Raw genomic sequence first — 27611 nt, 5'->3', positions numbered from 1 at the left:
TTGAAACTTCGATCGTGGGGGGGGGTGGGAAAGCCGAGCCAGTGAATAGAAAATCTGATGCATGTCCAGAGAGTAGAAAAGACAAGACAATTTATTTCACGATGTTTACAGCTCAGTCTGTCACAACTTATTGGCATTACGGTGTCCAACACTTCTGCAAAATACATGTCATGATTTATATTCAAAGCCGGGGTCGAACAGGTGATGTTTTTCTGCATAAACATGAGTGTTTGTGTGTGTGTGTGTGTGTGGATGGATGAGCGAAGGTGTGTGTTAAGATAAAAAGCCTTGTGAAAAATGATCTATGAGTCTGAACCTCATCGATGCCTGCACAGGAGGACAGTAATGTTTCACATGAATAAAAATTTGACTTTTGAAATATTTCTTTTACCTGCATTTTGCTTGTATGGATACTACAATCCATAACACTGGAATGGGAGCTGTTTTTTCATTTCAGATATCACCACAGCATAGTTTTATAGAAGGTAAATGACAATAGATATCAAAGATCCCCATGTCAGTATGCTGGGTACTTTTCTAGGGATATTACTACATTTTCTGCTTTATAGTAAGTATTACAGTGTAGTATGAAGCAAACACTGTTGTTGGGGGTGATGCAGAAATGAATCTCCAATATCATCATCCCGTTACATGAGAAGAAGAGTTTTTAATTTCTGGAACTGAGTATTCATGTATGAAAATTCTGATTAAAATGATTCTTAACTGAAAATCTTGAGAAAGCAAATTAAATTAAAAATTAAGTTGAAACTCCTGCAACCTAGTGGTAGCAAAATGCGTGTACTGCAGTATCATTTATACTTGAGAAAGTGTGTATCATAAGACAGCGCTGAGAAATTGTTCTGTGCTGAGATCAGAGAGCGCCCTCAGCGTCTCCAATGATAATCAGTGCAAGCTCAGCGAACAGTAAACTTTTTCAGTTTTGATGAAAACGTGAGTCTCAAATGTTAAAGGAATCCTGCTTGAGTGTAAAAGCTCTACTGTTTGACATGCAGCACACCAGTGTTTTTCTACTGGGCAACTTCTCTCAGCAGTACAAATACTTTAAAAATCTAGTAAAGCTATGATTTCCAGTTTTCACATTAATTCTGGGTAGGACTGCACAATATGAAAAAAAAATTGTAATTATTTAGATATTGTGTATTGTGTATTGTTTTAGATATTGTGAATGCGATATGAGTTATAACTTCAGCTAGAATGATGATTTTTGCATTTCATATACACTGAAAAAATATCAAAATGATGATGATGTAATTTTTGTTGGGGCTTATACCAAATAAGCATGTTCCTTTATGTCTGGAGAATATGAATTGTAGGCCGAGGCATCTCTGTAGCACCACAAAGCTTATGGCGCTAACAATGCACAGCAATGTTGTGACACATTTTACTTTTATCAAAAAATATCAGTGCAATTCCTGCAATTTTAATTACATTTCGATTCATTTTGCAGTCTAATTCTGGGATGATTTTACTTTTGGATCCTCACAAAACTCTTCATTTATTGTTTAGTTGAGGGTTTAGCTGATGATTTTGTCAGTTAGAAATAGAAATCAATAGAAACCATTGTAAAAAGATAGTGATCAGTAAATGTGACCATGATACTGTATTAGAAGGTAAGAAATTAAACCATAATGTTTCTAAATGATAGTCCACTCCACAGGAAATATTTGCTGTTATATGTCCCAGCAACAGCAGTTGTGCTTCCAACAAATCCTTGTCTGTATTACACTTTAACATCCCCTTCTCTCTCAAATCTCTGTTTTTGGCCTCTCAGAGGAAGTCTTTTGACAGTGCTTCTCCAAAGTTGGGTGCAGCCATGAGAATAGCAATGGTACAGATGATGTTGAAAACACTGAATCCCACCAGGCACAGGCGGTCGATGACAGCCGCAGCAAACTGCCACTGCTCCGCCAAACTCAGCTGCCGGTCCTGCTCACGAACACGCTCAACTAGGAACTGCACTTCCACCAGAAGAGCCTGCAGCTGGTTGTCCACTGCCACAGATCGAATCACACTGCTGTGGGTGTGCATGGCTCCTGATCTCCCAGCTCCAGTCCCAGCCTCTAAACCACAGGGTCCAGAGGATGTGGTTGATGGGTCAGGGTCTGGGGACACTTGAGGTTCTAGTGGAGGGTTCCCAAACTTGGAAGATGGGACGTGGTGATGGATTGGTGTATCTCCAGCTGGTCCTCCTCCTGCTGCTGCTGCTGCTGCTGCACCCTCTCCTTCTCCTCCACCTGGTCCACTGTTAAACCTCCCATGACTGGTGGTTCTGCTCCTCTGAACTGGCTCAAGCTCTGCGGCAGTCTGGAAGGTCTGAAAGCCCATGTAAGGCAGATGACCGTTAGGCTGGGGGTGTGGACTGGGGCTGGGATCTCTGTGGCTGGGATTAGGGAGGATAACAGCCTGGGAGTTGGGCCTGTGAGGTAGTGGGTGTGGCAGAGGGTGGTTGAGCTGGGCGAGGCTGGCCTGCAGGGAGTTGAGGCTCTGCGGGAGGATGGAGGGCACTGGGGTGGGGATGGTGGTGGTGGTAGTGGTGGTGGTAGGAGAGGACAGGGTCTTGCTCTGAGAGTCTGCCTGGCTGCTGGATAGAGTTGGCTCCGCTCCCTCACCTGGACGCTTCATCCGCAGGAACCAAGGGACCCACTGCAGCAGAATCAAGTGCACCTGACAGACAAGGAGACATATACTGATGAGGGAATTAAAGAGCACGGATGAAAAGATTCGAACAATGTTTGTTTTTAAAGACACTAAAACTCTCATACTAATAACATCTGTTTTACCTTATCTGCACTGTCTGTCTGTTAATTTTAAAACTGATTCTAAAATTGAACCTATAATTTTTAAAACATTGCATGGCTATGAGTCCAGTAGTTTATTCCTTACAAACTCTCATGTGATCTGAGTTACAGAACTCAAGACCCGAGTCTCTGTCCTATTTTAAATCACTTCTCATTATTATTATATAATTTGATCTCATTTTAGCTGACTGGGCTTCCTGTTATTTTTTCAAATTTATTCCCTTGTTTTTTAGCTTGTATTGTTTATTTTGTTTTCTTATGCTGTTGGATTTAAGTACTTTGGGATTTTGTTTTCAGTGCCACTCAGAAAATTAGCTCCATAAATAATATCTCATTGTAACTCACCCAGCGCGGCATGTGCCCACTGTTGGGGTTGTGGTGATGGAACTGGAGGACGATGACTGTGGCTACTACTGACATCCCAACAATCACCATGGTGCTGGCAAAGTACTGTCCTGTGGCAGGGCACATAAGAGGGCTGAAATCTGTATGCTATGAACAATGTTGGTGTCCCCAAAACCCACTAAAACCCACAGATACACACGTGTGTCTAGAGAGAAAAGAACTGACCTATCAGTGGTACAGAATCTGAAGTGGCGGGCATAATCTCTGCAACCATCAGCATGAAGACAGTGAGAGAGAGCAGAACCGTGATGCCTGGAGGCAGACCAAGACACCAGGGAGTCATGGGTTGCAAAGAAAAAAGAAGAAAAAATTCTTAAGAGACAAAATACATGAGTACACTTAGTGGAACAGTATATTTTGTATGCTGTACTTGACTTCTCGCCACACTCATCTGTCTTTCTGACACTCCTAGGAAAAAACTCATTTGATTTTTTTTCTTTCATCTTCCCTCCTGCCTTTTCTATCTCTGTCTTTTCTCTGTCTCTGCTTCCCTCCGTCTCAGCCCACCTGACACCACGCAAATGCTCACTTTTCAGTCAGTAACTGACTGAAAAGTGACATAGTGAAAGTGAAGTAAAAGAAGTCAGTCATTTCACAAGCAAATTGTAAAGAATTTTGCAGTTACAAATATTTTTATCTTATAGCAGATGCATCTCGTGTTTCCCATTTTCCTATTGTCACGATCATGTTCTTCTCCTCACTTCTCTTATTATTCCTCACCGAGGCTGATCTTCTCCCCAGAGTTGGCAGGGAGCAGGAAGACCAGCAGGGTCATGGAGGACAGGAGCACACAGGGGATAAGGAGGTTGAGAGCGTAAAACAAGGTCCTCCTCCGTAATGTCACCACAAAGGTGACGTCAGGGTAGGGCTCTGCACAGCAGTCATAGAAAACTTCATGACGACCTCCAGGGACCTCTGAGAGGAGAGGGAGAGACGCAGACGCAGCAAAGACGGCATAATAATTCAGAAAACACAACTGAGGGCTGAGAAAGCAAGAAAACAACACATCTCAGGAGCTCAGAATAACTAATGAAATTAATTTTGTTCCAACTACGGAACATTTTTCTCTGAATAAAAAGGAAATGGGATTTAAAGTGCTGTGAGACGAGAGTGTAGAAAGTATCATAGCGCACTGTAAGTGCCTGAAAGCACATAAAAACATCAAAGTTAAAAGTGTAATGCCATTGTATTTTCACTCAATGAAATGTTCATGAATCATGGCCCAACTTCTGCTAAAACCTAACTATACATCTAAATATAAATCTAATTAATCCTTATGTCTTCACACTTACAGTACTGTAAGGCAGTAATGTAAGCACAGTTACTAAGCAACACTGTTTGTCATGCAGAGGCTCGACAGTGTCTCACCCAGTAGGTCCCACTCTCCGTTGCGCATGTATCCTGATACATCCGCCTCCTTCATCTGGATGTCCAGCAGCCAGCCATCAAATGTCCAGGAGCCAAACTTCAGCTCACAGCGCTGGATGTCAAACGGAAACCATCTCACATCCACGTTACACGTGCTGACAAATATTCCTTGAAAAGCAGAAAAAAAAAACAGGAGAAAATGATTCACAGTGAAATGAAAGTAAACATTTAATTAAAGTAAAATCATCCCGAGATGTAATGGGAGAGAAAAACTTGACTAAAAATGTTGTTTGGTGCAGCCAGCTGGAAGTAAGCGAAACTATTTGATCGTAGTAAACATCCTCAGAATGAATTTGCTGCAGCAGGAGTAAGTCTTGTGTGTATGTATGTGTGACAGCAGACTGCTGGTGCTGCTATATTGGTGCTGCTTAATAAAAACTCACCTGGAGGCAGATACTCACAGAAGCCACTGGAGTTCACCAGCACATTGGTCTTAAAGGTGGCATCAAACTTATCATGAGCACTGAGGGATAGCAGCACAGTGATACGGCAGGTTAGAGCTCAGCAGACGCCCCTGTGTGTCTGTGATTGTGTTCCACGTACCTGTTGTAAAGCAATATATCAGGTGTCCAGACCTGGTCGGGAGTGAAACGGAGGTTCTTCACTCCAGGATACTCTGATTGGTTCCACTGGAGGTAGTGGTCGTACCAATGCTGAAAGACACAAGCACAACACTGGTTTCACATATGAACAAAAAGCGCTCAGATGAATACACACAGACACACGCTGTCATTGTGATTAACCCTGTTATTGTTATTTTGGTTTATTCTGTACACACAGCTTGTACTGAATATCTGTCTGCTCTGGAACAGGGATCCCTCTTCTGTTGCTCTTCCTGAGGTTTTTAACTTTTTTGGAATCCTCATCTAAACCAAGGGTGTAAAGCTAAAGAGACTGAATCTGAGTGAGGTGACTTGAGATGAGTAGCTTTGGTCTTCAAATATCACCCTGCTGAGTTGTCCATTATCATTACTGAAACCCAGCCCGCATCTGGGATGATAGCTAGCATCTGTTCCTGCATGGGGGGCGGGGGGCATGCAAAATTTTCACAGCACAGATCAATATCACATTATTAATGTTTTTCATTATACTCACCATCTGCAGCCAGGCATTTGTGGTGAGGATCTGATTCTTTTCATCCTTGCATAATACAAAGAAAAATGAGAGAATAGGTGATTTAAAGGCTCACACCTTTTATGCATGTTTGACAATATACTCAGGCCTATAATATACACATTTAAAGAGTTTTTAGTCACTGCAGTTGTTGCTCCTGTCCACTCTGGAGATCCCTAACAGATCAATGTCTAATTTGAAAGAAAATCCACAGTGCTGTTCTGTGTTAAAATACATTCCTAAATTCATCTTAGGCTAATATAAGTTAAGATCAAGTGTGATTTGACTCATTCACATTTAGCTTCAGATGTACCTTTGAATGCTGTACAATTACAGTGACCAATAGCTCTTTAAATGTACATGTGGACATGTGAGTGTTGTTTTAAGGTAGACTTGAAAAAAATGTGAACCTCTTCTTTAATATTCTTTAGTGTATAATGTATTCATTGTGTGACTGTAACACTGCAATTATATAGCATGCATACCACATCCATGACCTGCATTAGAGTAAAGGAGAACTGAACAGTGAGAGTCTGGGAGTCGTTGGCCACCGGTCTCTCCATGGGGTTGTAGTCTCTCAGCAGCTCCCTGAGCAGAAAGCGCTGGTGAGGACCCTGCGCCGATACTGCACAGGTTAATGGAGGGGAAAGGAGAGGGTGGAAAAATGAATAACAAAAGAGGAGAAAAAGGAGAGGAGAAAAAGTGACAGTTAGTGTCAGGAAAGACCATGGGAAAGCACTGAAGGGAGGGCAAGAGCAGAAAAAACAGTGTCATTGCAGTGACAGAGTTTGGGGAAAGGTGGTGTAGAAACTGTGGGCCAGGTGAGTGAAAGAGAAGAAGAAACAAACTAACAGAGGATGAGTAGACATGCTCCAGTGGAGGCAAATCAAAGGGTAGGTTTTTGGAAGGGGAAATCAGAGGTGATGCTTTAAAGATGGATTTGCTCTTGAAAGAGCACAAATATATATAGTTGAGTTGATGACACAGAATGAGCATCTGTGAGAGAAAGAGAGGAAAGGAGGCAGGAAGAAAAAAGAGAGAGGAGCATAGAGATAAAAAAAAAAAAAAATCCCCTCCTCCTAATCAATTAGATCTCTGATTGATCACCAGCAGACAGTCAGAGTCTTTCCACCGCTGTAAAAATGTCACTTTCATTCTATGCAGGAAATAGTGAGGCCATTAAACACTGAAACACCCCAGACAGACAGACACAGCACTCACGACGATGAAAGCGAGGAGCTTTCTCTCTTTGCCCTATAACTCTACCGAGGGCTTTGATTCACTCTTGATTCATTCTCCACAATGTGATCACCATGATGTGGAGGGGAGCTGTCGTTGGCGGATGTAAAACTACTGTTCGCTTAAAATAGCTCCTCGATGCCTGTTCTAGAGCCAAACAGTACCTTCAACTTTTCAAACCACATGCTGTTAAGTAAGACTGCTACAGTTAATGGTCTAAGATTAATCTACTCTCTGTGTGGTGTCAAATCTATATTCACTTACTGGACCATAATTAATACCAATGACTCCACAGATGGTATGCCTATAATTTACATGAATAGTGCCTTGTGTCCAGCCACAGTAAATTAACCTCTAGCGGCCTCATAATCACCCATCCTTTTCTTTGACCATATCTATCTATCTATCTATCTATCTATCTATCTATCTATCTATCTATCTATCTATCTATCACATAAAAGATGCACAGCTCATCTAATCTGTAGTAAAGATTTTATACTGTTGCTTGCTCATCATAAAAATAAATCTATTTTTCGTTATTGGCCGCACAACGACAGACAGTCTCTGTGTGAGCTGTTGTGCACAGTTACAGAGAACAAACCGCTCAGTGGCACAGACGTTACTGTAAAGACCACATGTAATATACACTATACAGCACAGGAAGAGAACACACACTCGTTCAAGCACAGTTTCACTTAAAGCAACAATGAAAGTCACTCACCTCGGAGCAGAGTGGCGAGTATCAACAGCCAAAGAGCGACAGCCTGCCACATACTGCATTCATCTGAATTAACTGAGAAAGTGGAAAAGGGGGAACTAGAATGAGAGGAGGAGAGAGAGAGAGAGATCCTGATAAGAGGAGAGGGGTTGTGGAAAATAAGTGGTGAGAGCTTGATGCTGGCAGTGGCAGAGCAGGGTAGGGAGGAGAAAGGGAGAGGAAGAAGGAGCAGCAGAGACAGAGTGGGTGAGAAACGCAGTGAAGGGAATACTCGTCGGAAGAGGAAGATGCTGTGTGTTCGAGTCAACCAGCTTCTGAGAGCCAGGGGTACCCTGACCTATAGCTCAAACTCACCCCTCATGCTTCTCTGCTCATCAGTTCCTCTCTGATATGTACTTATCTGTCAGTCATCCTCTCTCATTTTACCATGGACTTATTTGCTATTTCTTATGGTTTCAGGTGTCTTCAACTCAAAGTTTGAAACGGAGATGGAAGGAGGAAAATACATTTTTTAATGACCAAGAAGGAAATGTTTTAAATCAGTTGAAACATACCTGTCCCTTTTCGCCATCCAGCTGTGTTTGAAAACTGCTTATCAAATACTGAAATCTGACATCAGCACATTTGCAGAGAAATGCTGACACCCACAGGATATGTTGGTAAAGTGCAAAAATGTCTCTTGCCAGACAATCTGTGGTCTCCTACAAGCCCACACGCACTACACACCAGTTATTTAGTCTTCTAAATGTCACATGTCATCTTAACCTTGGGTGTGAGACCGAGTTATTCCAGGTGAAATACCCAGCTAATATCTATCACTGTATTCCATTTGTTCCATAAATTAGAATTTAAGTATATACAGAGGAGACAACCCTGCTCCAGCGACATACATGTGTCATTTTGGTTGTATCACACTGCAAAATTTTAAAACTTGCAAGACCCTCTGCAAAGCAAGGGTGGAAGAAGTATTTAGATCTTTGCTAAAATAAAAGTACTAATACCACACTGTAAAAAGAATACTCCATCATAAGTAGAAATGTTGAATTGGAAATGCTACTTAACCAAAGTATGCGAGTATAATCTCAATCAGGCTGCAACTAATGATTATCTTTTGGATTATTCCCCTGATCATTTTCTCAATTAATTAACTGATTGTTTGGTTTGTAAATATTTAACCAAGAATGGTGAGAAATGTCCATCACAATTACTCAGATGCTCCAAAGAGACATCTCAAAATAATTGAAAAAAATCAAAATTACCGAAAGGAACACCATCAAATTCTCACATTGAAATGTTTGGCATTTTAGCTGCCAATTCATTTTCTCCCAGTCAGATAATAATTTAATAATACATTGGGTAGTTTAATTTGTAATAAGCATCATAGTCTTTAAGATCTTTGATTACAGTAAGGCAAACTGTGAGCCATTCTACTCAATTATCAGATGACAAATGTGATGACACCCTCTAGAGTGTAAATGATGGAGGGAGCAATAGATGAATGGAATAACACCTTATGTGTAATGATATTGCATAATGCATATGAGTACATCCCTATAAAGAAACACCCTTAAAGCATAAAGACATGTGATACAGCAGTCAGAGGTAGCAACCATGCCAACAGAGCATTGAGAAAGTACTGAGAGCAAAGTCTTAGATTATAAAAGGTTGACAGCTAAGACTAGGAAAGTGATTAAGTTCGTAAAAGTGGAGCGCTGGAGAAGATAGTGTGGAAGTCTAAGTGGGGAGACATCTGTTGGAGAAATATGGCCAGCAGGTCACCGAATGTCAGGAGTTTTAAGAAAAAGGAGAAGCGTTAGAGGAGGAGAGAGTGAGCACCATAAGTGATGTAGAGAAAGAAAACTGTGAAAATAAGTTTTAGGTTATTCCCAGTGGAGCAAACATTGGTGTGGAAGGTATACGGAAAAGGAATGAGACACTAAGGCAACGCATATCCAATCTTGAGGAAAATGATGCTAACTTTGATGCTGGTATTTTTCATTGGAAGAACTGCACAGAGCTACAAAGAAAGGGGGAAGAACAGCTCCTGGAAAGGATGGCACAAGCTGTGCGGTCTTTAAGAGATTAGGTAATGCAGTGTTACATGAAATACTGTCTCTCATAAATAATATATGGATAGAAGGAACTCCTCCCACATCCTGGGAGCAAGCTTACAATTTTAAAACTGGGGAAAGATGCTGCGCAGGCAGGGTCATATAGATCTATTTCACTGACAGCAGTGTTGTGTAAAATAATGGAGGGTTTTGCAGAGGGAGGAGCATCATGGACTCTGTGCTCCCCCTTGACTCTGAGATAAAGAAAGATGTGATAAATAAAGAGGGAGTCATAGAAGTGTTTCTTGACAGTAAAAAGGCATATGACGTGCAATGGAAGGACAGGCCCATTATAAAGCTATATGAAGCAGGAACACGAGGGCACTTACTTAATTGGATTCAGCTTTTTCGAATTAATTATTATTTAGCCTGATATTATTGCATATCATTTTAAATGATATCTTTCAAAACATCGGGGCATGTTTTTGTCTTTCCTTGTTTGTGGATGACGGAGGAATCTGGAAAAGCAACAGAAATATTGAACATTTATCTGAGAGAGTGCAGAAAGCCCTAAATAAAATAACTGACGAGGGAGGCAAGAGGGAGTAAAACGTATTTCATATTCGGTAATAAGAGAACTGAATGTCAGCATTTACTTATGTATGGACATGCACCGCATTGTAACTGATTGTGAAAAGGTAATAAATGTAATGTAGTCCCTCTCAGTCAGGAAGTACATAGGGTGCTGGCCAGCATACACAATTAATGATTCACAGAACAATGATAAGATCAAGATTACACTATGGGTGTTTATGTTATAGGAACAGCAGCAAAATCAGTGCTCAGGAGCAATTACGAGAAAAGGCACTGATAATATGTTGTGGGGACTTCCATACCACCCACATTCCAGCTCCACTTGTAGAAATGAGAGAAACTCCACTGGGAATTTGGCAAATGAACCTAGCAATGCAGTATATAAGTAAACTATGGGGAGAACCCAGTAAAATTAGTTTTGGAAAAAGCATTTTGGCAGGAGGAATGTTTCATTTTCAAGACAGATGAAGAGATGGAAAGCCTTAGGTTGGGTTATATGTTGTCCCGCCCTGACCGGAAATATCAAGCTGAAATTTACAGGACTTGCTTGTTATATGTAGACAAGTCATCAGTATGAATTTGAAAGATTTGTGATCTTACCTTCCTATTAAACTCAGGGGGAGCAGTATCTGACAGCAACATTCCCGGCTGTCAGGATGCGTTCTCACTATTATGATAGGGAATTTGGGTAATATCAAGCTGAAATTTACAGGACTTGCTTATTATTGATAGACAAGTAATCAGTGTGAATTTGACAGATTTGTGATCTTACCTTCCTGTTTAACTCAGGGGGAATGGTATCTGACAGCAACATTACCAGCTGTATATTACATGTACATTATATTAGAACAAGTGTTATCTGCCTCAAAATTAAAATTAAATCATTTTGAGGCAGTGAACACGTTTCAGTGACAAAGTAGAGGCTGCAATCACTTTTTGGTAAGTGATAAAGTAGATTTTATGTGTTGTATTAGTCCTTTAAAGGTATTTCAACAGGTGAAAAGGACTGGATGAGGTATAATCTATGAAATATACCCCTAATTGATAAAAATCAAATAATTTTGAGGCAGTGAACACCTTACAGTGACAAGGTAGCGGCTGCAATCACTTATTGGTAAGTGATAAAGTAGATTTTATGTGTTGTATTAGCCCTTTAAAGGTATTTCAACAAGTAAATAGGACTTAAGTGGTTATAATCTAGGGCAAAGGTTAAATAATGATAAATCACAAGGATAATTTCAAATCTTTTTTTTATTTTATAGCTATATAGCCTAACCCATTCATGAATCATATTAATTACAGGCTCGTTCCCGTGTATAAAAAGGATATTAGACATACCAAACACACAAAAACATTGGGAACAATACTATAGTGATACCATAATTAAATGTCATGCCATTTAGACTGCACACATTTCTTTGGCCACCATTTTTATTATTCGTTTTCAATCAACATTTAAAGTTCACAAAGACATAGGCTACCTTGGTATCAACACAGACATAAAGTTGTGTGTACTTATACGTTATAAGGGCAATCACCTTTTAGCAGACTATCACTATTTGGCGCGACACTTGTTACCCAGAAGAAGAAGAAGAAGAAGAAGAAGAAAAAGAAGAAGAAGAAGCTGCTGCTGCTGCTGATGATGATGATGACGATGCGGTGCGTCACTGACGTGCGACGTGTTGCTGTTTGTGTCAGTCGCCGGCGTTTTGCGTCACTTCTGTTGCTACCGAGTCTTTGATTGTTTTTCTGTCACCGCATTAAAAACACTTCACACCAGCGAGCGCCCGTGGATCCGAAACACTGCGAGTGGAGGTAATCGAATAAAGCCGCGACTGCTCTTTAAACCGTCTGTTATGGTTTAGGTGAAGAGCACTGTGTGTTTTGCGTTAGCAGACGGTGAACTGACTGTGCTGCAGGCGGTAGTTAGAAATGGTGCAGTGCCAGTGCGGAGCTAGCAGGCTGGCTAACGTTAGCTGGAGGAGGAGGGACGATGTTCGGCTGCACACTACATCCTTTACCCCAAGACAAGACAAAGTGGTTTTTAAGTTCGTCTAACCTTGTAGCTTTTTAAGTGGTAGTTGTATGTTTCTTCGAAGAACAACTGGCGGCGTGTTAACGACGAGGACTTCAGAGTTTTATCCTCAGCCATGCTGGTGATTAAGCCCCCCTAAAATAATCTTACCCTTATTGAAATGAGAAACAGTGTCGACCGAAGACAAGTTTATTCAAGGCCTTAAATAGCTGGACGTAACGTCAACGTGTTTTCTTGTGTTGTGTTGGTGCTTCGTGTATAATGTAAAACTTAGCCATCCCTTTCTCATAGCATGTTTCTGTGTTGTCCGGATGATGAACGATGATACATAAATGTAAAACCGACTGTTTGTATATATGAACTCCCTCCCTGCTGCACTGCTTTGTAAGTTGAACTATGTGCATTTTAATGCGCGAATACAGCAAAGCTTCAATATCCATATATATTTCAGACTGGTTAATATTATTCTTTTAGGCACACGTCCATGCTACTCTGATGTTTAATAGTGTCCTTCACCTTATAGTACTCTTATCCCACAAACCTGCAACTAGATCTCGACTTTTTGCTGTGATATTTGTATCCGGCGAAATGTATTACATTACTATCAGTCTCCATCCGTCTCCCTCCTCCGTTTCATTTTCCATGTGAGAACCTGATCTAAGCACATGGTGTCTCCTCAGCCACGGGGCGCTGTGTACAGCAGGCATCCAGGAGAGGATGTCCTTGTAGCTCCACAGTTACACAGGCGCATTGATTGTTTGAGTTGGACCGCAGAGCAGCCTCTTTATGCATGAAAATTAATCGTCAGCCATGGAGGAGCTTTACTGTTTCCGTGCTTTATATACATCTGTGTACGTCTCTGTGTGGGTCTGTCTTGTCGTGCTCTCGCTGTGCCCCTGGCGGTCATGTGACTCACAATAGAAACCTATTTTTTCCTTCAGAAATGAAATCGAAACTTACTTCGTCTCTTCTGACGACTGTTTCCCTTCCCCTCTGCACATCAGCCTGTGGATTTCCCCTAAACGTCCGTGGTGTAACAGTATAGAAACGCATTTTTACAGCCCTTTACAGACCATTTATAAGCGAGCGACATCGCTGGTATTTACATAGTGGAAGCTGCGGACAGGACCTCACTCATCCAAAGCGGAAGACCCTGCGCGTAGGGAAACAGCCTCACAGATTAAACTTTGAGACAGCTGAGCGATTCCGCGATCACTTTACGTCTTTGCTCTATGACTCGCGTTTTGTAGGTTAACATTATCTTTATTTTTTTTCGTGAGTTTAGTTTTAAGTCACCTGATAATAAGAAAAGCTGCAGGAGCAGCTACGGTAACACTTCCTACTTTTTCCACCGCTGCAGCTGCTCTAGGTGAGATCCATAGTACCATGTGAGCCCAGTGGGCCCTGTGCTGCCGGTTTATATGGTGTGTTGCATGCAGGTGTGAATATGTGCACCAGATCTGGAGCTTGTACTAGATTTCATTTCTGCAATGCGAAGTAATCAAAAGACACTATGGTCTCAGTGACAAAGGGGCCACTTTGAACATTAAACCCTGCGTTGGTGGTATTTAGCTGTTTCTTGACATGACAGCATAAAGCATGCAAAAGAAGTGATTCATCAGTTGTCAAATGGTTTGTCTTGCCTATTCCTCTGCCCAGGCTCAAAACAGAGAGGAGCATAATGACAGTGGATACTGAAAAACACAGAGTTGTTATTTTGGCTGTCAACTGTTGCCTTGCATCATGGTCAAGATGAGTCAGCTCCAGCCCTGTTTGGCCCCTGGGCTGCAGCTCTGTCGGCCCCTATTACTGTGATGAACCAACACTTTGGTGTTCTCTATTAATGTGGTGGTGTTGGGCCTGTTCAGCTCTATGTGACAGTCCAGTGATGCTGACTGGGCCAGAGGGGATGAAACCCGACTCAGTATTGGGTGTTGTCAGTCTCACTGATATAGACATTATTGAGTGTTGTCAGATATGACACTTGAGGCTGAATCAATGGTTGTTGTACCATTGAAGGATATTGGAATTCAAAACTATGCTGTTTCGCAGGATCTAGATTTCTACTTGATGAATATGTCAGTCATGGCTGTGTGTGTTTTTTTTAACCTAACTCTGCACAAGACATGTCAGAATAGTGAGGACTGTGGGCTAGCAACTGCATGGTTGTCTGTATACAGCACATCACAAACAGGTAGCCGTCTATGTTTTTGTGTCCTTTAAACTTTCCTTTTTGTCTGCATCAATCCCCCCCCCCCCCCCCCCCCCCCCCCCCCCCCCCCCCCCCCCCACGACTAGGGATCCAGATCTAGCAATAATTTGTAAGGCCAGAAATAAAACAGAATAGTCACAAGAAGGTCTGAATTATTAATCACCATCCTTTTACCCTGGGATTAAGTTTCAGTGTGACTGGGAGAGACTGTATGTCACCCTGCAGTATCCTTGTAGACTGGCTCGGGTATAATCTGAAGATATAGACAGCAACGTTGACAGTGTTGCTGTATGTCAGAGCTTATGCTCTGCCTATATTCTTCTTTTTTTTTCTCCATGATACCCTTATATTAATATCCTCCTTCTGTGTGCTGCAGCTCAGGAAGACAAGGGATATAGGGTGACATTAAAATCTGTATCCTTGAAGCAGGTATAGATTCAATGATTTATCCAAGGACACTCGAGCAGGTTGGAGGCTTGCCAGCAGGGTGTGAACTTGTGCTGCTGGCTGGAAAGACAGTTTCTCTTACCTTGCTGTCTGTTTTCCACCATTCAATTATCTTATTGTTATTTATTTGTGTTTATTAATATTTTCCTGATATTATTATTTATTTGTATTTTAGGTGCTCTCAGTGTGCAACAGGCCTGCCCTGACTTTCCATCAGGGTCTGCTGTTTGTGCTCGAGGACGTACACTCATATAGAAGCTGCACAGCCAGCTGCACCGGCCCCCTTCACGCTCACCCCCTGCGCTATGAGCAGAGGTAGAGGAGGGCCTTCGAAGGAACACTATTACAAACATCCACCACTCCACCTCCAGGCCAAGGACAGTTACAGCAGACCTGGGGCAGCCTCACTCTACCCCAGAGCTGGTCTACAGCAGAACCCATATTCAAGTTACTACAACAGCCCTGCCCCTCCCGTAGTGTCTGTACAACACTCAACCCCCTCTCTCATTCCCTCTGCTCCACCCATACCAAGCCACAGTAAAGCAGCTCCTCAACCAGTGGTCCTTAACAATTCACATACTCAGAATTACACTCCCAGTCCCGGTCCCAATTCATTTCAGTACCAACAGGTGGAGTTCCTGAGAGGAATCAGCTCTGAGGCTCCACACTTCAGAGCCAGTCCACGAGGAGGCTGTGGGGGAGTGGTACCCAGCAGGCCACCCATTTCCTCATATCAGCCCCAGTCCGGATACAATAGATATCCAAACTCCAACACCAGCCCAAGGGGTAGAGGTGGGTACAGCCATGACCAGAGTTTTGCGTGCCCACCCACTGTAGGACCTCCACGAGGCCACCAAGGCCCTCGACACTTCAATCCAAACCAGTCACACAGTAAAAACCCAGACCAGCATCCCAACAGACAATGGGACATCCAAAAAGACTCTTTGTGTGACAATTTTCCGAGATTGTCTCTTCATCGAGAAAGGCCCAACAGAGGAGAAAGGTTTGGCAGATATTCTGCATCCAGCAGCTCAGCAAGTTCAAGTTTTAGTAAAGTTAATATCACTCTCACTCCTGACATTCAGGACCAGGTACTAAGGGCTTTGGTTGCTTTGAAGCCAAGTGAGAGCATCACTGCAAAATTGTTAGCCAAAAAGCTACATCTGCCCAAAAAGATAGTGAACAAGGCACTCTACTCTTTGGAACGCTCACAGAAAGCCTCCAAGGAAGGACTCCTCCCTCCCGAGTGGACTGTTTACAGAGAACCCTTCAGATGCAAGGAAGATCAAAACTCTAAAACACAAAGTCCACTATCCTATCTGTGTGTCAGCCCAGGACATCCTCCAAAACCTGAAGCCAAGGTTGAGCTAAAAACAGTAACAGCAACAAACAGGGGAGAGGCCCAAGAAGAGGACTCTGACACAGAATCCAGTTCTTCTTACAGCTCTTCTTTAGAGTCATCTGACTCTGAAGCATCCCAGTCACCAGCAAAAGGTCAGAACGAAGAGAAACAACATCCTGACACCACCAGCTCCCCTGATCTGGAACTTCAGCTTCCCACGATGGCAGAACAGAAGGAGCTCGTTTTGCGTTACCTCCTGGATTCAAGGGAGGCAACCGCTCTTGTCATAGCCAAAAATCTGGGACTTAAGAGCACCAAGCAGGTAAATCCCACCCTTTATGCACTGGAGAAGCAAGGTGATCTCATTAAAAATGGTGAAGTCAACCCACCCACCTGGGAGCTCTCCACCCACCGCAGAGAGAGGATGGAGAGGAGTCTCAAAGCTGCACAGAGCACCCCAGCTGAGGGCAGCCCGATGGAGGAGGAAACCAGTAGAGAGGAGAAGGGAAGAGGGTCCCTCTTCCTGCCGTCACCACCACTACCACCAGTGCCAGGCCTGGAGCCACAACCACCTCCAGAGGGTTGGATGCCAGAGCAAAGTCACAGTGAAGCAGTAGGTGAAATTCCGGTGTTTTGCTTTGTATTTTTGTATTTATTTAATGGTATTACAGGGATAGTTCAGGTTATTTGGAATTGGGTACCAGCGCAGAAGCTGAGCAATATACTGCTGTGGACAAGGTCAGCAGAAGAACATGTTTTAGCCGAAAAAAGCCAATATTAGTTGCAGTGTACACATTTATTTAGAATATTTTCGCTACTTTATTTTGCCGTCAAACAGCCCTTTCCTTTGCAACTACACTTTAGCAACTGTTGAACTAATGTATTACTACTGTAATGTTAAACTAGTCTGATTTTACTAACTCTTCACCTCTTTGCTTTTCCTTTTTCAGTCCTATTCCTCCATCCAGCCCCGCACCTTAACCTCTCGTCAAGACAAAGAGACCAACGAAGGACAGTGGGCCAGCGATGATATCCCAGAATTCCTCAATGCCATTCGCAGAGAGACAGATGCTGAAAAACTGGCAGCAGAGAAGGCCAACTCCATTGGAACTGTTGCTGTGTCGCTGGCTGCCCCGCCTCCCCAGAACCTGTGGGCCAAATTACAGGAGGTGAGGCTGAAGAACCCCGTCAGCGGCCTCATGGAGTATGCCCAGTATCTGGGCCAGAACTGCGAGTTCCAGCTCCTTGACCAGTCAGGACCCTCCCATGACCCAAGGTCGGTGACATGATCTACTCTGTTAGTGTAAAAGGGGTAAAGTAAATTAAACTGTGATCATTGTCTGCATATTCATGCTGCAATGTTGAAATTTAACTAGGGATGCACCCGACCCAATATTGGCCTTACAACCTTACTTAAGGATCCACATTAAATACAGTGTCTTTGTCAATGTAATTATATCTGTTGAATTTGGACTTAGTTTTTAGTACCACAGCGACCTCTTGCTTAAGTTTATCTTCCATTAGGGATGATCATTTTGAATTTTTTTCTGACTGAGAGCTGACGTTCGTTAACCTATAAAGAAATACCAACACACAGGGGTTAAAGTGGAACAAACGATTCAGCGAGACAGACGGTCATTGTTGCAGTGGAAGTGACGCCCCGCGTATCCAGGAAAAGTTCTATGTTATAAATTCATCAGATTATTATAAAGATCAGCTCTGTGTGATTCTAAAAGGGCAGAGGAGCAGAATCGATTCTTGACCTGCACAGAGAAATGCGTTTCTGCTGTGAACAGCCAGACTACTGCTCGCGCAACACAGAGTCGAACTGACATTCAAGCTCAAAATAAAATAAAAATGCCAGGCCTACCTCAGTCCTCAGCATAGCAGACAGCTTGTCTACTGGTTTTTATTCAGAAATAGCAACATGTCAACATGCTGTGGAGCTAGTCTGGTGTGTGGCAGTCTGATAACTGTCAGACCTGTGTTGGAGAATATATGCTCAGATAGTACTGATGTCCCAGGATATTTAAACTGTTTAAATGATAGTATTAAACAACCACAAACTTTGGCTGTCATCATTTGATACACAGATGGTTTTGTTTTTCCTCGCACGTTTGCCTCTCTCTGTAAAGCACCTGATGGCAAACCTAACGATTCAAATTCTGGGAGAAATACAGCAGCTTAATGAAGACGAGATGCTCCCAATTTAGAATAAAAATGTATTTGCTAGTTATGCAGCACAGTAGTCTCAGAGAATTGTAGCTGCTCAACTAACCATGTTAGTTACATGATCACTGTGTCTCATCTGTATATTTTCTCCCCTTTTCAGATTCCGTATGCAGGTGATGCTCAACGGGAAGCTGTTTCCTGTCGCTGAAGCTTCCAGTAAGAAGGTTGCAAAAAAGGACGCAGCTGCGGCCGCCCTGCGCATTCTCATCGGAGAGATGCAGGGAGGGGCCAGCACAGGAGACGAGGAAAATACTGACAATACGGACCAAGACATGGATCTACTTCCAGACACAAGTGTAAGTTTCTTTGAATGATTGACTGAAATTCAAATTTCGTTTAGTAAATGTATGATGTAACTTAGTCACCTTTATATTTAATACCAAAACATTTATTTAATTAATTTATTTTTTTTTTAGACTTCAACTTGTCATTAATTTGCTATAGATAACAATGTGAATACAAGACTCAGGCAAATTCCAACAAATATTTCCCAGTAACATGTAAATCCGCTCGCATACAAAAAGAGGCATTCGAATCGCTGTGCCTTATTCTGCATCAGGCTGTTTGAACAGCACAGTGTGCTGATTTCAAGTCTAACAATCTTACCAGGTGAATAATACAAATAAATAATATAACTTCATTTAAATGAAACTATCTTTGAATTCAACAAGTTTTGAGTCCACAGCTTAAGCTTGTTTGACCAGAACAGATTTGTGTCGCACAAAGAGCAATAGGTGGCATTCGAACAGGAATGGTGTGCTGTTGACATTTTTTTTTATTTATTTTGTTTTTTTTAATTTTTTTATTTTTTTTTTACCATGTTTGGATACCCAATTAATTATATATTTAGTCTTACAGTGTAACGCATATATGGGTCATTTTTTGGCAAAAGAGTGTGAACATAAGCTTCTGTAAATCTGATAGAACTCACTTACTCATGGGGAAAATTACATCTGTTGATCAATACAGTCCTAAAACAAACTGTAAATGTGTTTTGAATTATTTTAGCTATTGTTCTTTAATGAATTAAAAGAACTAAATAAAACATATATAAGCTTGCATTTCAACTGAGCTTGTAGAACACTGGCCCCCTGTTTGACAATGTGGAGAAAAAAAAAACTGTCCCAAGCACCTGACTGCTGCCTCTTGCTGTAAAGTTTGGTCAAACACTTGACATCTAAAGAGGGAGCACTACTATACATTATCACTTAATCAAAAAAAAAGATTGTAGTTGTGATAATTCAGTGATTATTTGCGCAGCCTTAGAAAAAACTGCGAATCAGTGAAAGAATATTTTATTGTAAAATACAGCCACCTAAAACAAGCTTTAATCAATAGTATTTTTTGTCTTTTTTTACTGTTTACCAGGGGGCAGCTGAAAGCACAGGGGGAATATTTGGGTCTGGGAGTGTGGAAGGGATGGCGGGGGGACCTCGCCAGCCACTGTCACGCTCTCTGCCTGGTGGGAAAAATCCGGTGTCTGTCCTGATGGAGTACAGCCAGCGCAGTGGGAACCCCATCGAATTCATCATCACTGGGCAGGCAGGCCCACCACATGACCCACGGTACTGACTCCTTCACGTCCCTCTGAATCTGTGCTTTTGGATGTTGCTCTCCCCCACACTGCATGTTCCTAGACCGAGTTCCTCTGTGGTCATGCATTTCCTCCTCAGGGAAGTAGTTGATCAGCTATTTCTGTTCAATCTATGCTTAGTACTGCGGTCAGCTGATGAAGAGACAAAGAGCCATCTCTTACCACTCTTTCTGTTTATAATACATCCCTTTAGGCAGCTGGATGGCTGGGAGATAGAATACAAACTTGTGTTTTCCTCCAATAACTTTCTGTAAATGCTGTACGCTTCTGTTTTTATGACTAGTCCATTGTAGGCTCTTGTGTTACTGTGACCCTGGTGCATCTGCTGATTAATCTAAATGTGATAAGTCATGTTTCTAGAATAGTAACTTAACAAAGTGTGGCATCAACTCTGATCTCAGTTACACACCAAAATAATTCTCTCCCTTTCTCTCTTTCCGTCCTTTTCACCTTCTCTGTTCTGTGTTCAGGTTCATGTACAGAGTGAAGGTCGGAGAGAGCTTGTTTGCTGAGGCCTCGGCTCCAAATAAGAAGGCGGCCCGCCAGCTGGCAGCAGAGGAGGCTGTCAAAGAATTAATGTCTGACGGGAGATTACAGCTCAACAAGGTGTGGAGTGAAAAGCAGAGAATAAGTGGAGTTGTTCACTTTGCATATCTCCAAAATGAGTGGAATGACTTAAGAGAAACAACAGATCACTCAGGCAGAAAGAATTGATGTTGTCACTTCTGTCACATTGTTCTGCTGCCTTTGCTCAGTACCATTCATGTTTCTCTTTTTCTCCTCTCCCCACTGCCACCTCTCTTTTCCAGCCTCAGTTGCCCCTAGGCTCATCCAGTGATAGTGATGGTGGTAGTTCTGGGGCTACATGTCCCTCTTTGCCCCCTCTGACTGCAGATGAGTTGCGAGCAGCACACGAGGCAGGGGTTGGGGACCTCATCAACCACCTGAACAATAACGCAGTGTCAGGTCTTCTGGAGTACGCCAGAGCCCGTGGCTTTGCTGCCGAGATCCGCCTGGTGGGCCAATCTGGGCCACCACACGAGCCTAAGTATGTGAGCTGCATGAATGCACAAAGGAACATATGTACACATGAGAAAAAAATCTTCTGCTGATCGGGTTGCCAGGTGCTTTGTTCTTTGTATACCTAAGGAAAAAAGAAATGATAATTGAAAGTTCTGAAGCATTAATGAAGGCCTTTTTGCCTGGTTCCTCCGGTGTTTGTGGCACAACCATGATTTCCACGGGATCCTTGGGTCTTAAAGTGAGTTGGAAACCCTGTCAAATCATCCCCTCATTACCTTCCTCTTTGCCCCTTCTTGTCAGGTTCACCTACCAGGCTAAGCTTGGCGGACGGTGGTTCCCTCCAGTCTGTGCATCCAACAAGAAGCAGGGAAAACAGGAAGCGGCTGATGCTGCACTACGGGTTCTGATTGGAGAAGCTGAGAGGGCAGCCCGCACCGGAGAGCTTATCCCAGCTGAAGTGAGCAGACTTTTTATTGGTTTCACATTTTTATGCCTCCACGCTGGCGAGAGCCAGGGCCGGAGATACATCCGGACGTACATCCATCCGTCCCATTCTCGTGAACAGGACGTGACATCTCAGTAATGTCTTGAGGGATCTTCTTAAAATTTGGCACAAACATTCCCTTGGACTCAAAGATGAACTGATTAGATTTTGGTGGTCAGAGGTCAAAGTTCAAGGTCACAGTGACCTCACATCCTTGTTTTTGGCCATAACTCACTAATTCATAAACTAATTATGACAGTTTAAATCAAATGGCTAAGATAAAATGAAATGATGACATTTTTTTATATACATACATATATACATATATATATATATATATATATATATATATATATATATATATATATATACTCTAATTTTCTTTGGTAGTTTTTGGGATTTATCATTGGATTGTGCAGTCAAAAAAATTCATACATGCTAAATATATAATAATGTTTATTTCCTTTCTGTTTTGCCTGTCCTATCCTGTACACATCTCTCTCTCCAGCTTCCAGTGAGTGGCAGCACTTTGCACGACCAGATAGCAATGTTGAGTCACCAGCGTTTCAATGCCTTGACCACACGTATCCAGCACAGCCTTCTGGGTCGCAAGATTCTGGCCACCATCGTCATGAGGAGGGGGGAGGGCCTGGGGACTGTTGTCAGCCTTGGAACTGGTATATCTCTTACCTTTAGGTTATAACCTATGAAACGACTGAGGTTGTAGAAACCGGGAGTATAGGGAGTTGTTTAGCAACAGAATAAAATGTGTTGTCACTGCATTTTTCCATGATGTTTAGTTCTGTGAATTTCTGTGCTGAGAGGCATGCACTGTCAGAAAGCTAAAACATAACTAGGTCACTGCAGAACCGAGAGGCGCTGCATTCTTGTGTTCTTTGACATTGAGCGTGTCTCTTGTTTCCTTTCTTTTTTTTTTTTTTTTCTCCCGTCAGGAAATCGCTGTGTTAAAGGGGAGGAGCTGAGCCTTAAAGGGGAGACTGTTAATGATTGCCATGCTGAAATCATCTCCAGAAGGGGCTTTGTTCGGTAGAAATAGATGTTGCTCTTTTACCAGTGTTTCTCTCCCAGTTCAAAAAATACCCTGCTCTTTTCCCAGTCCCAGTCTCCAGGATATTATTTATAAGTCTAACTCACCATCTCCTTTCCTCTCAGGTTTCTGTACAGTGAGCTGCTCAAGCACTATGATGGCGCAGATGACAGCATATTTGAGCCAGCGGAGAAAAACAAACTGCGGATCAAATCTGACATCACCTTTCACCTCTACATCAGGTGGGAGTATCAGATGTTCTCTTTCTCCTTGTTCACCCCCCCCTAAAATCTCTCATCTTTCATTCCCATCCTGTCCACTAGTCACATGCATCAATGTTTCATGTCTCATGTTTGGATCAATGTTGGTCATCCTCTCTTAAGCCGCATGTCATTTTGGTGCGTGTTATATCAATATCTTATGCCTCCTCTTTTTCTCTCATCCATAGCACGGCACCTTGTGGGGACGGGGCTCTGTTTGATAAATCCTGCAGTGAGGCTGGGGATGAAGCTGAGGGCCATCAGCCTCTGTTTGAGAATGCTAAGCAGGGCAAGCTCCGCACCAAAGTGGAGAACGGTGAGAGATGAAACTCACATCTGCTTTACAAATATTGTATATAACTGCATGGAGGCAAATGAATTGTTGCCATAAACAAGAGCTGTGACCTTTGTATATGTGTGGTGTTTTTTTTGCCAGGTGAGGGCACCATCCCAGTGGAGTCAAGTGCCATTGTGCCCACCTGGGATGGCATCCAGCACGGAGAGAGGCTGCGAACCATGAGCTGCAGTGATAAGATCCTGCGCTGGAATGTACTGGGCCTGCAGGGGGCGTTGCTCACCCATTTCCTGCATCCCATCTACCTGAAGTCCATCACACTTGGTAAAACATGCTGTTGCATTGTCATTGTTATAGTTGGAGAACAGATAATGTGACAAAAATCAGAGTTAGCATCAGTGAAGTTGGATGAATTCCCAGCTTTAAGTTGCTCCTTGTCTCAAATTTCTGAATTACAATAAGCCATTGTTCTGATCTGTTAGGCTATCTGTACAGCCATGGTCACCTGACACGTGCTGTCTGCTGTCGGCTGGCCAGAGACGGTGAAACATTTGGCCAGAGTCTTCCTGCTCCTTTCACGCTAAACCACCCAGAGGTAACCACAAAAGTCTTTGGCAATGTCACGTGTGGACATTAATCATCAATATTGAGGTCATTCTCACTAAATTCATCAATTTAGCTGCCAACACTCTTATTTGTGCATGCACTGCTGTTTCTTCATTGCTCATCTTCTTTAAATTTGGCTCATTCATCAATTAGCAGAAAGCAGGTAGGTGACTATTGCACCACCAGGCGAAATGTCTGAGAAATACAGTAACTGGCAGCTACACACAGTTCAGCCTTTTTCCTTATTTTAGCATGTTTTCAAACATGTTGATTGCTTTCAGTAACGCAGCAGTGAAATTGGTTGAAACTACCATCCCAGATCGACACAGCATGACGCAGCCATCACACTGAAACATGCATTACACAACTAATTTTACACGCTCTGTTTGGAATTGCTGAGTCACACTGAATGGCTAAATTAGCCTGATTAAACAAAATATGCTCTCTCCGCCCTTCCCTTGTCCCGCACCACCTGGTTGGACTGTAGGTGGGCAGAGTGAGTGTGTACGACTCCACACGTCACACAGGCAAGACCAAGGAGTCCAGTGTGAATTGGAGCTTTCCAGACCAGCACAGTGTAGAGGTGCTGGATGGGACCAAAGGCAAACTGGATGGGTATGTAGTATACAGTGAAACTTGTGTAACCTGGTCTTTCCTGATAGTAACACACATGGTTTATTAAGACTTTGGACACTTTGGTCTATATAGTCTATTGTTGTTCACTTAATAACTTATTAAGGACTGTGGTGCTGCTGTTCAAGGATCATCCTGGAATTGATCAAACACCATATCCTCCTATGGTATATAACCACAAACTTAATTTCTTTTTAATGAAATGACCCAAAACAGTGAGCAGCAGGCAGTGAAAGTATAATCAAACCGGACAAACTCTGATGTTTTCCATGACTGACACATTTTATGAACATTCAACTAAAGAGTCCTCTAATGTCTTTCTTGTAGGAACAAACTGGCCGTGTCCCGTGTGTCCAAGTCCAACTTGTTCTGCCTGTTCCGCTCTTTGTGCCAGCGGTGTGGCCGAACAGACCTCCTCTCCCTGCCCTCCTACGCCCAGGCCAAGATGTCGGCCATGTCCTTCCAGCTAGCCAAGCAGCAGTTCTTCCAGGCTCTCAGCGTCCACGGTTACGGCGCCTGGATCGGCAAACCCCTGGAAGAGAAGAGCTTTGAGGCCGGGGAGGCAACCAGGAACAATGGAACAAGTGTCCCTGTGGGATACGGCAGCAGTAGAAACGGAGGAGCAGTGGAATACAAGCAAGAGGAGGCATAGAACAGTACAGGGCACATTAGTTTGTTGGTAATATAAATATGTGGGGGGAGAAAAGCACAAGCCAGGGGCAGATTTGAAGAAAGAAAAGAACAATCAAACAATGTGTAGCCAGTGGCCAGAACTGTATCTTCTGATGGAACATGATTAAAGGCTGCAGAGGAAAAGTGATGGAAGGGGACAGAATGAATGAAGGAGATGGCAAGGGCACAGCCTGAAGGGTGAGTGGGATCACAGTAGACAGACAGAGCTAGGGAGAGATTCAGGGGGTGTAAAAAAAAATGTAAACACTACATGAAAATGGAATTAGTTTGAAGTCAGTAAATCACCGTGGCAAACACTGCTACAAAGCTGAGCTGTGCTAACTTGCAATTCAATTATTAAGTTTCTTAGGATCATTTATATCTATACATTGGCTTCAGATTGTGATTTCAGTTTGTCTTTGTATTTGTAGTGCTTGGCATATGCTGCCATTATTTTTCCACTGTTCTAGTTGCTATGCAAAATAATTTTTTTCAGATTGTTTGACCATCACATGGGATGATTTGGCTTCTCTAGACCACTGTTTGTTGTCTGATTTTGCCATGAGAGCCTGAGTAGCTGACAAGTGCTAATTGGCATTCAACCTAAAATGACCCTGCATTGTAGCAGTGTTTGTAATTGTAATTAAGTCAATTTAGAGTTTAAGTCCTCTGTCATGAAGTGCTTATTATTTTTTCTGCTCCCTGTGTTTTTCTGCATGGAAATACATGCAGCTGCATTTAGGACAGAGAGCAGAAATAATGGGACGCTCTCACCAGGAAACTTCTTTTTTTTTAATTGCACTCACCCTGGTTAGATGTCAAGTAAACTTTGAAATTAGTCCTCGCTCCGAACAGCCCCAGCTTACAGTGTACATACAAAGCTTTCACTGTATATAAGAATAACATTAATTCCAACTTTTACTTTGATCGGTTACTGACATCCACTGTGCATCATTTTAGGCTTTAGCTCCTGTGCATACTCTGAAGATTGCAAACAGGCCCCTTTCTCAGTTAAACCAGCTGTAAGATTTAAACTTTCTCTACACCCTTGGCTCTCCATGCATTCACATGTTGTTGCCATGGTTTCCATTAGCACAACATAGATCAGTGTGGCCCTTTGATCAGTCCCACAATTTCTCTGTGCTTTTGTGCTTTTATATGGAATTACTGATGTCAAGGCCTCCAACAATGACAACATTTCCTCTCCTATTGCTTGTGTGTGTTTTTTCAGTATTTCTCCTTGTTTTCTTTCACTTCTGTCAATGAGGTCATCGGTAACTGGCCATGCTAGCGCGTCCTGGAGAGTGTCTCAGTTCCTGCCTGCAGCCTGCCTGCATATTGTTTTTTTACATCTCGATATACAAAAAGGCTTTCAGGTTCTCTTGCGTGGCCAGTTGTTGAGGACTGCTAGATGAGGACAGTTCTGTTGTTTAAGGAGAGTGCCGTTTGTTCTTGATTTGGTTACATGTTGATGGATGATGCAGTGTATACATCAGGTATATACAAATACATGAACACATAGACATATAGTGGGATCCAAAGGCCTGAGTCTAGTTCCAGAAACTCTCATTTATCCAAAACTAATAGATTTCTAGTCAAATTATTAATTTCTCAAACTAGTGCATAATGTCGTCATGGGGCGGAGAATTCCCACTGTTTGGTTCTTTAAGAGAATGTGAGAGATGTGCCGTAATATCTCGTGATGTTCAAGTGGTCTCACAGATTTGATTTAGTTACAGAGGAAAAGCCATGAGAGTCAGCACTCCAAGATGCTTGAAACGGTTTGGTTTGGTGTATCTTTGATACATGCAAAGAGCCATTGTTTTGCTAGAAAATGAATCTTTCTTTAAACGGTTAAAAGCTTGAAGTGATAATATCCCTCTGTAGAGCAGGGTGGCACCTCTCTCTGGCTGATGTGAAGTCAGCTTCCTTATCACAGCCCTCAAATTCAACTTTTAATTGAGGTCTTACTGTCTTAAAAATAGACAGAATTTTCTTAGAAGCTGTGATGTGAATTACACATGTATACATTGTTTGTAGGAGCTGTTGCATTTCTCATTAAACATAACATTATTTTTGATTTATTGATTTATTTACAGTATATTTAAGCAAGTGGCTTACATTAAGAAAATATACAGTTTTGGTATTAGACTCAGACTTTTTGGCCCCACTGTTTGAGTGTTTCAGTATAATGCTGTATATATGTCTGTGTGTGTATGTATATGTATAGGTTTCATGTATATATTTTGTAAATCATCTACAGTTGTTTTCTATAAGTTTTCCTGATGTTTTAATGGAGAATGCTGTTTTTTTACCAATGACATTTGGAAACTTTGAAAAAATAAAATAAGTAGCAATGTT

At 42.3% G+C, this 27611-nt stretch overlaps 2 protein-coding genes across 4 annotated transcripts; one reads left to right on the top strand and one right to left on the bottom strand.

The window, feature by feature from the left end:
* Positions 1-73: 73 nt before the first annotated feature.
* On the bottom strand, positions 74-13650 carry LOC139612913 (neuronal acetylcholine receptor subunit alpha-7-like). The gene is made up of 10 exons (XM_071469064.1): positions 13509-13650; positions 6251-6390; positions 5748-5792; positions 5196-5305; positions 5036-5115; positions 4593-4760; positions 3945-4139; positions 3390-3476; positions 3165-3274; positions 74-2685 (listed from the first exon to the last, which is right to left on the bottom strand). The coding sequence occupies exons 2-10, from the start codon at positions 6326-6328 to the stop codon at positions 1789-1791; spliced, it is 1770 nt and encodes a 589-aa protein (XP_071325165.1). The 5' UTR covers positions 6329-6390; positions 13509-13650; the 3' UTR covers positions 74-1788.
* adar (adenosine deaminase RNA specific) lies at positions 11973-27611 on the top strand. Of its 3 annotated transcripts, none has more exons than XM_071469061.1 (16): positions 11973-12182; positions 15237-17016; positions 17354-17679; positions 18736-18931; positions 20004-20200; positions 20700-20835; positions 21039-21277; positions 21553-21709; positions 22245-22413; positions 22690-22783; positions 22910-23026; positions 23233-23360; positions 23481-23663; positions 23822-23934; positions 24433-24560; positions 24906-27611. In XM_071469061.1, the coding sequence occupies exons 2-16, from the start codon at positions 15367-15369 to the stop codon at positions 25228-25230; spliced, it is 4158 nt and encodes a 1385-aa protein (XP_071325162.1). In that variant the 5' UTR covers positions 11973-12182; positions 15237-15366; the 3' UTR covers positions 25231-27611. The 3 variants fall into 3 exon arrangements, with proteins under 3 accessions (XP_071325162.1, XP_071325164.1, XP_071325163.1); XM_071469063.1 differs by lacking the exon at positions 11973-12182 and adding an exon at positions 12211-12523; XM_071469062.1 differs by lacking the exon at positions 11973-12182 and adding an exon at positions 12551-13771.

This window comes from Trachinotus anak, unplaced genomic scaffold (assembly GCF_046630095.1).
Source record: "Trachinotus anak isolate AG129_WGS33_773 ecotype Australia unplaced genomic scaffold, CSIRO_AGI_Tana_v1 ptg000032l, whole genome shotgun sequence".
NCBI classification, from domain to species: Eukaryota; Metazoa; Chordata; class Actinopteri; order Carangiformes; family Carangidae; genus Trachinotus; species Trachinotus anak.
Note: the sequence above shows the minus strand (reverse complement) of the source record. Positions and strands in the feature narration are given on the sequence as shown.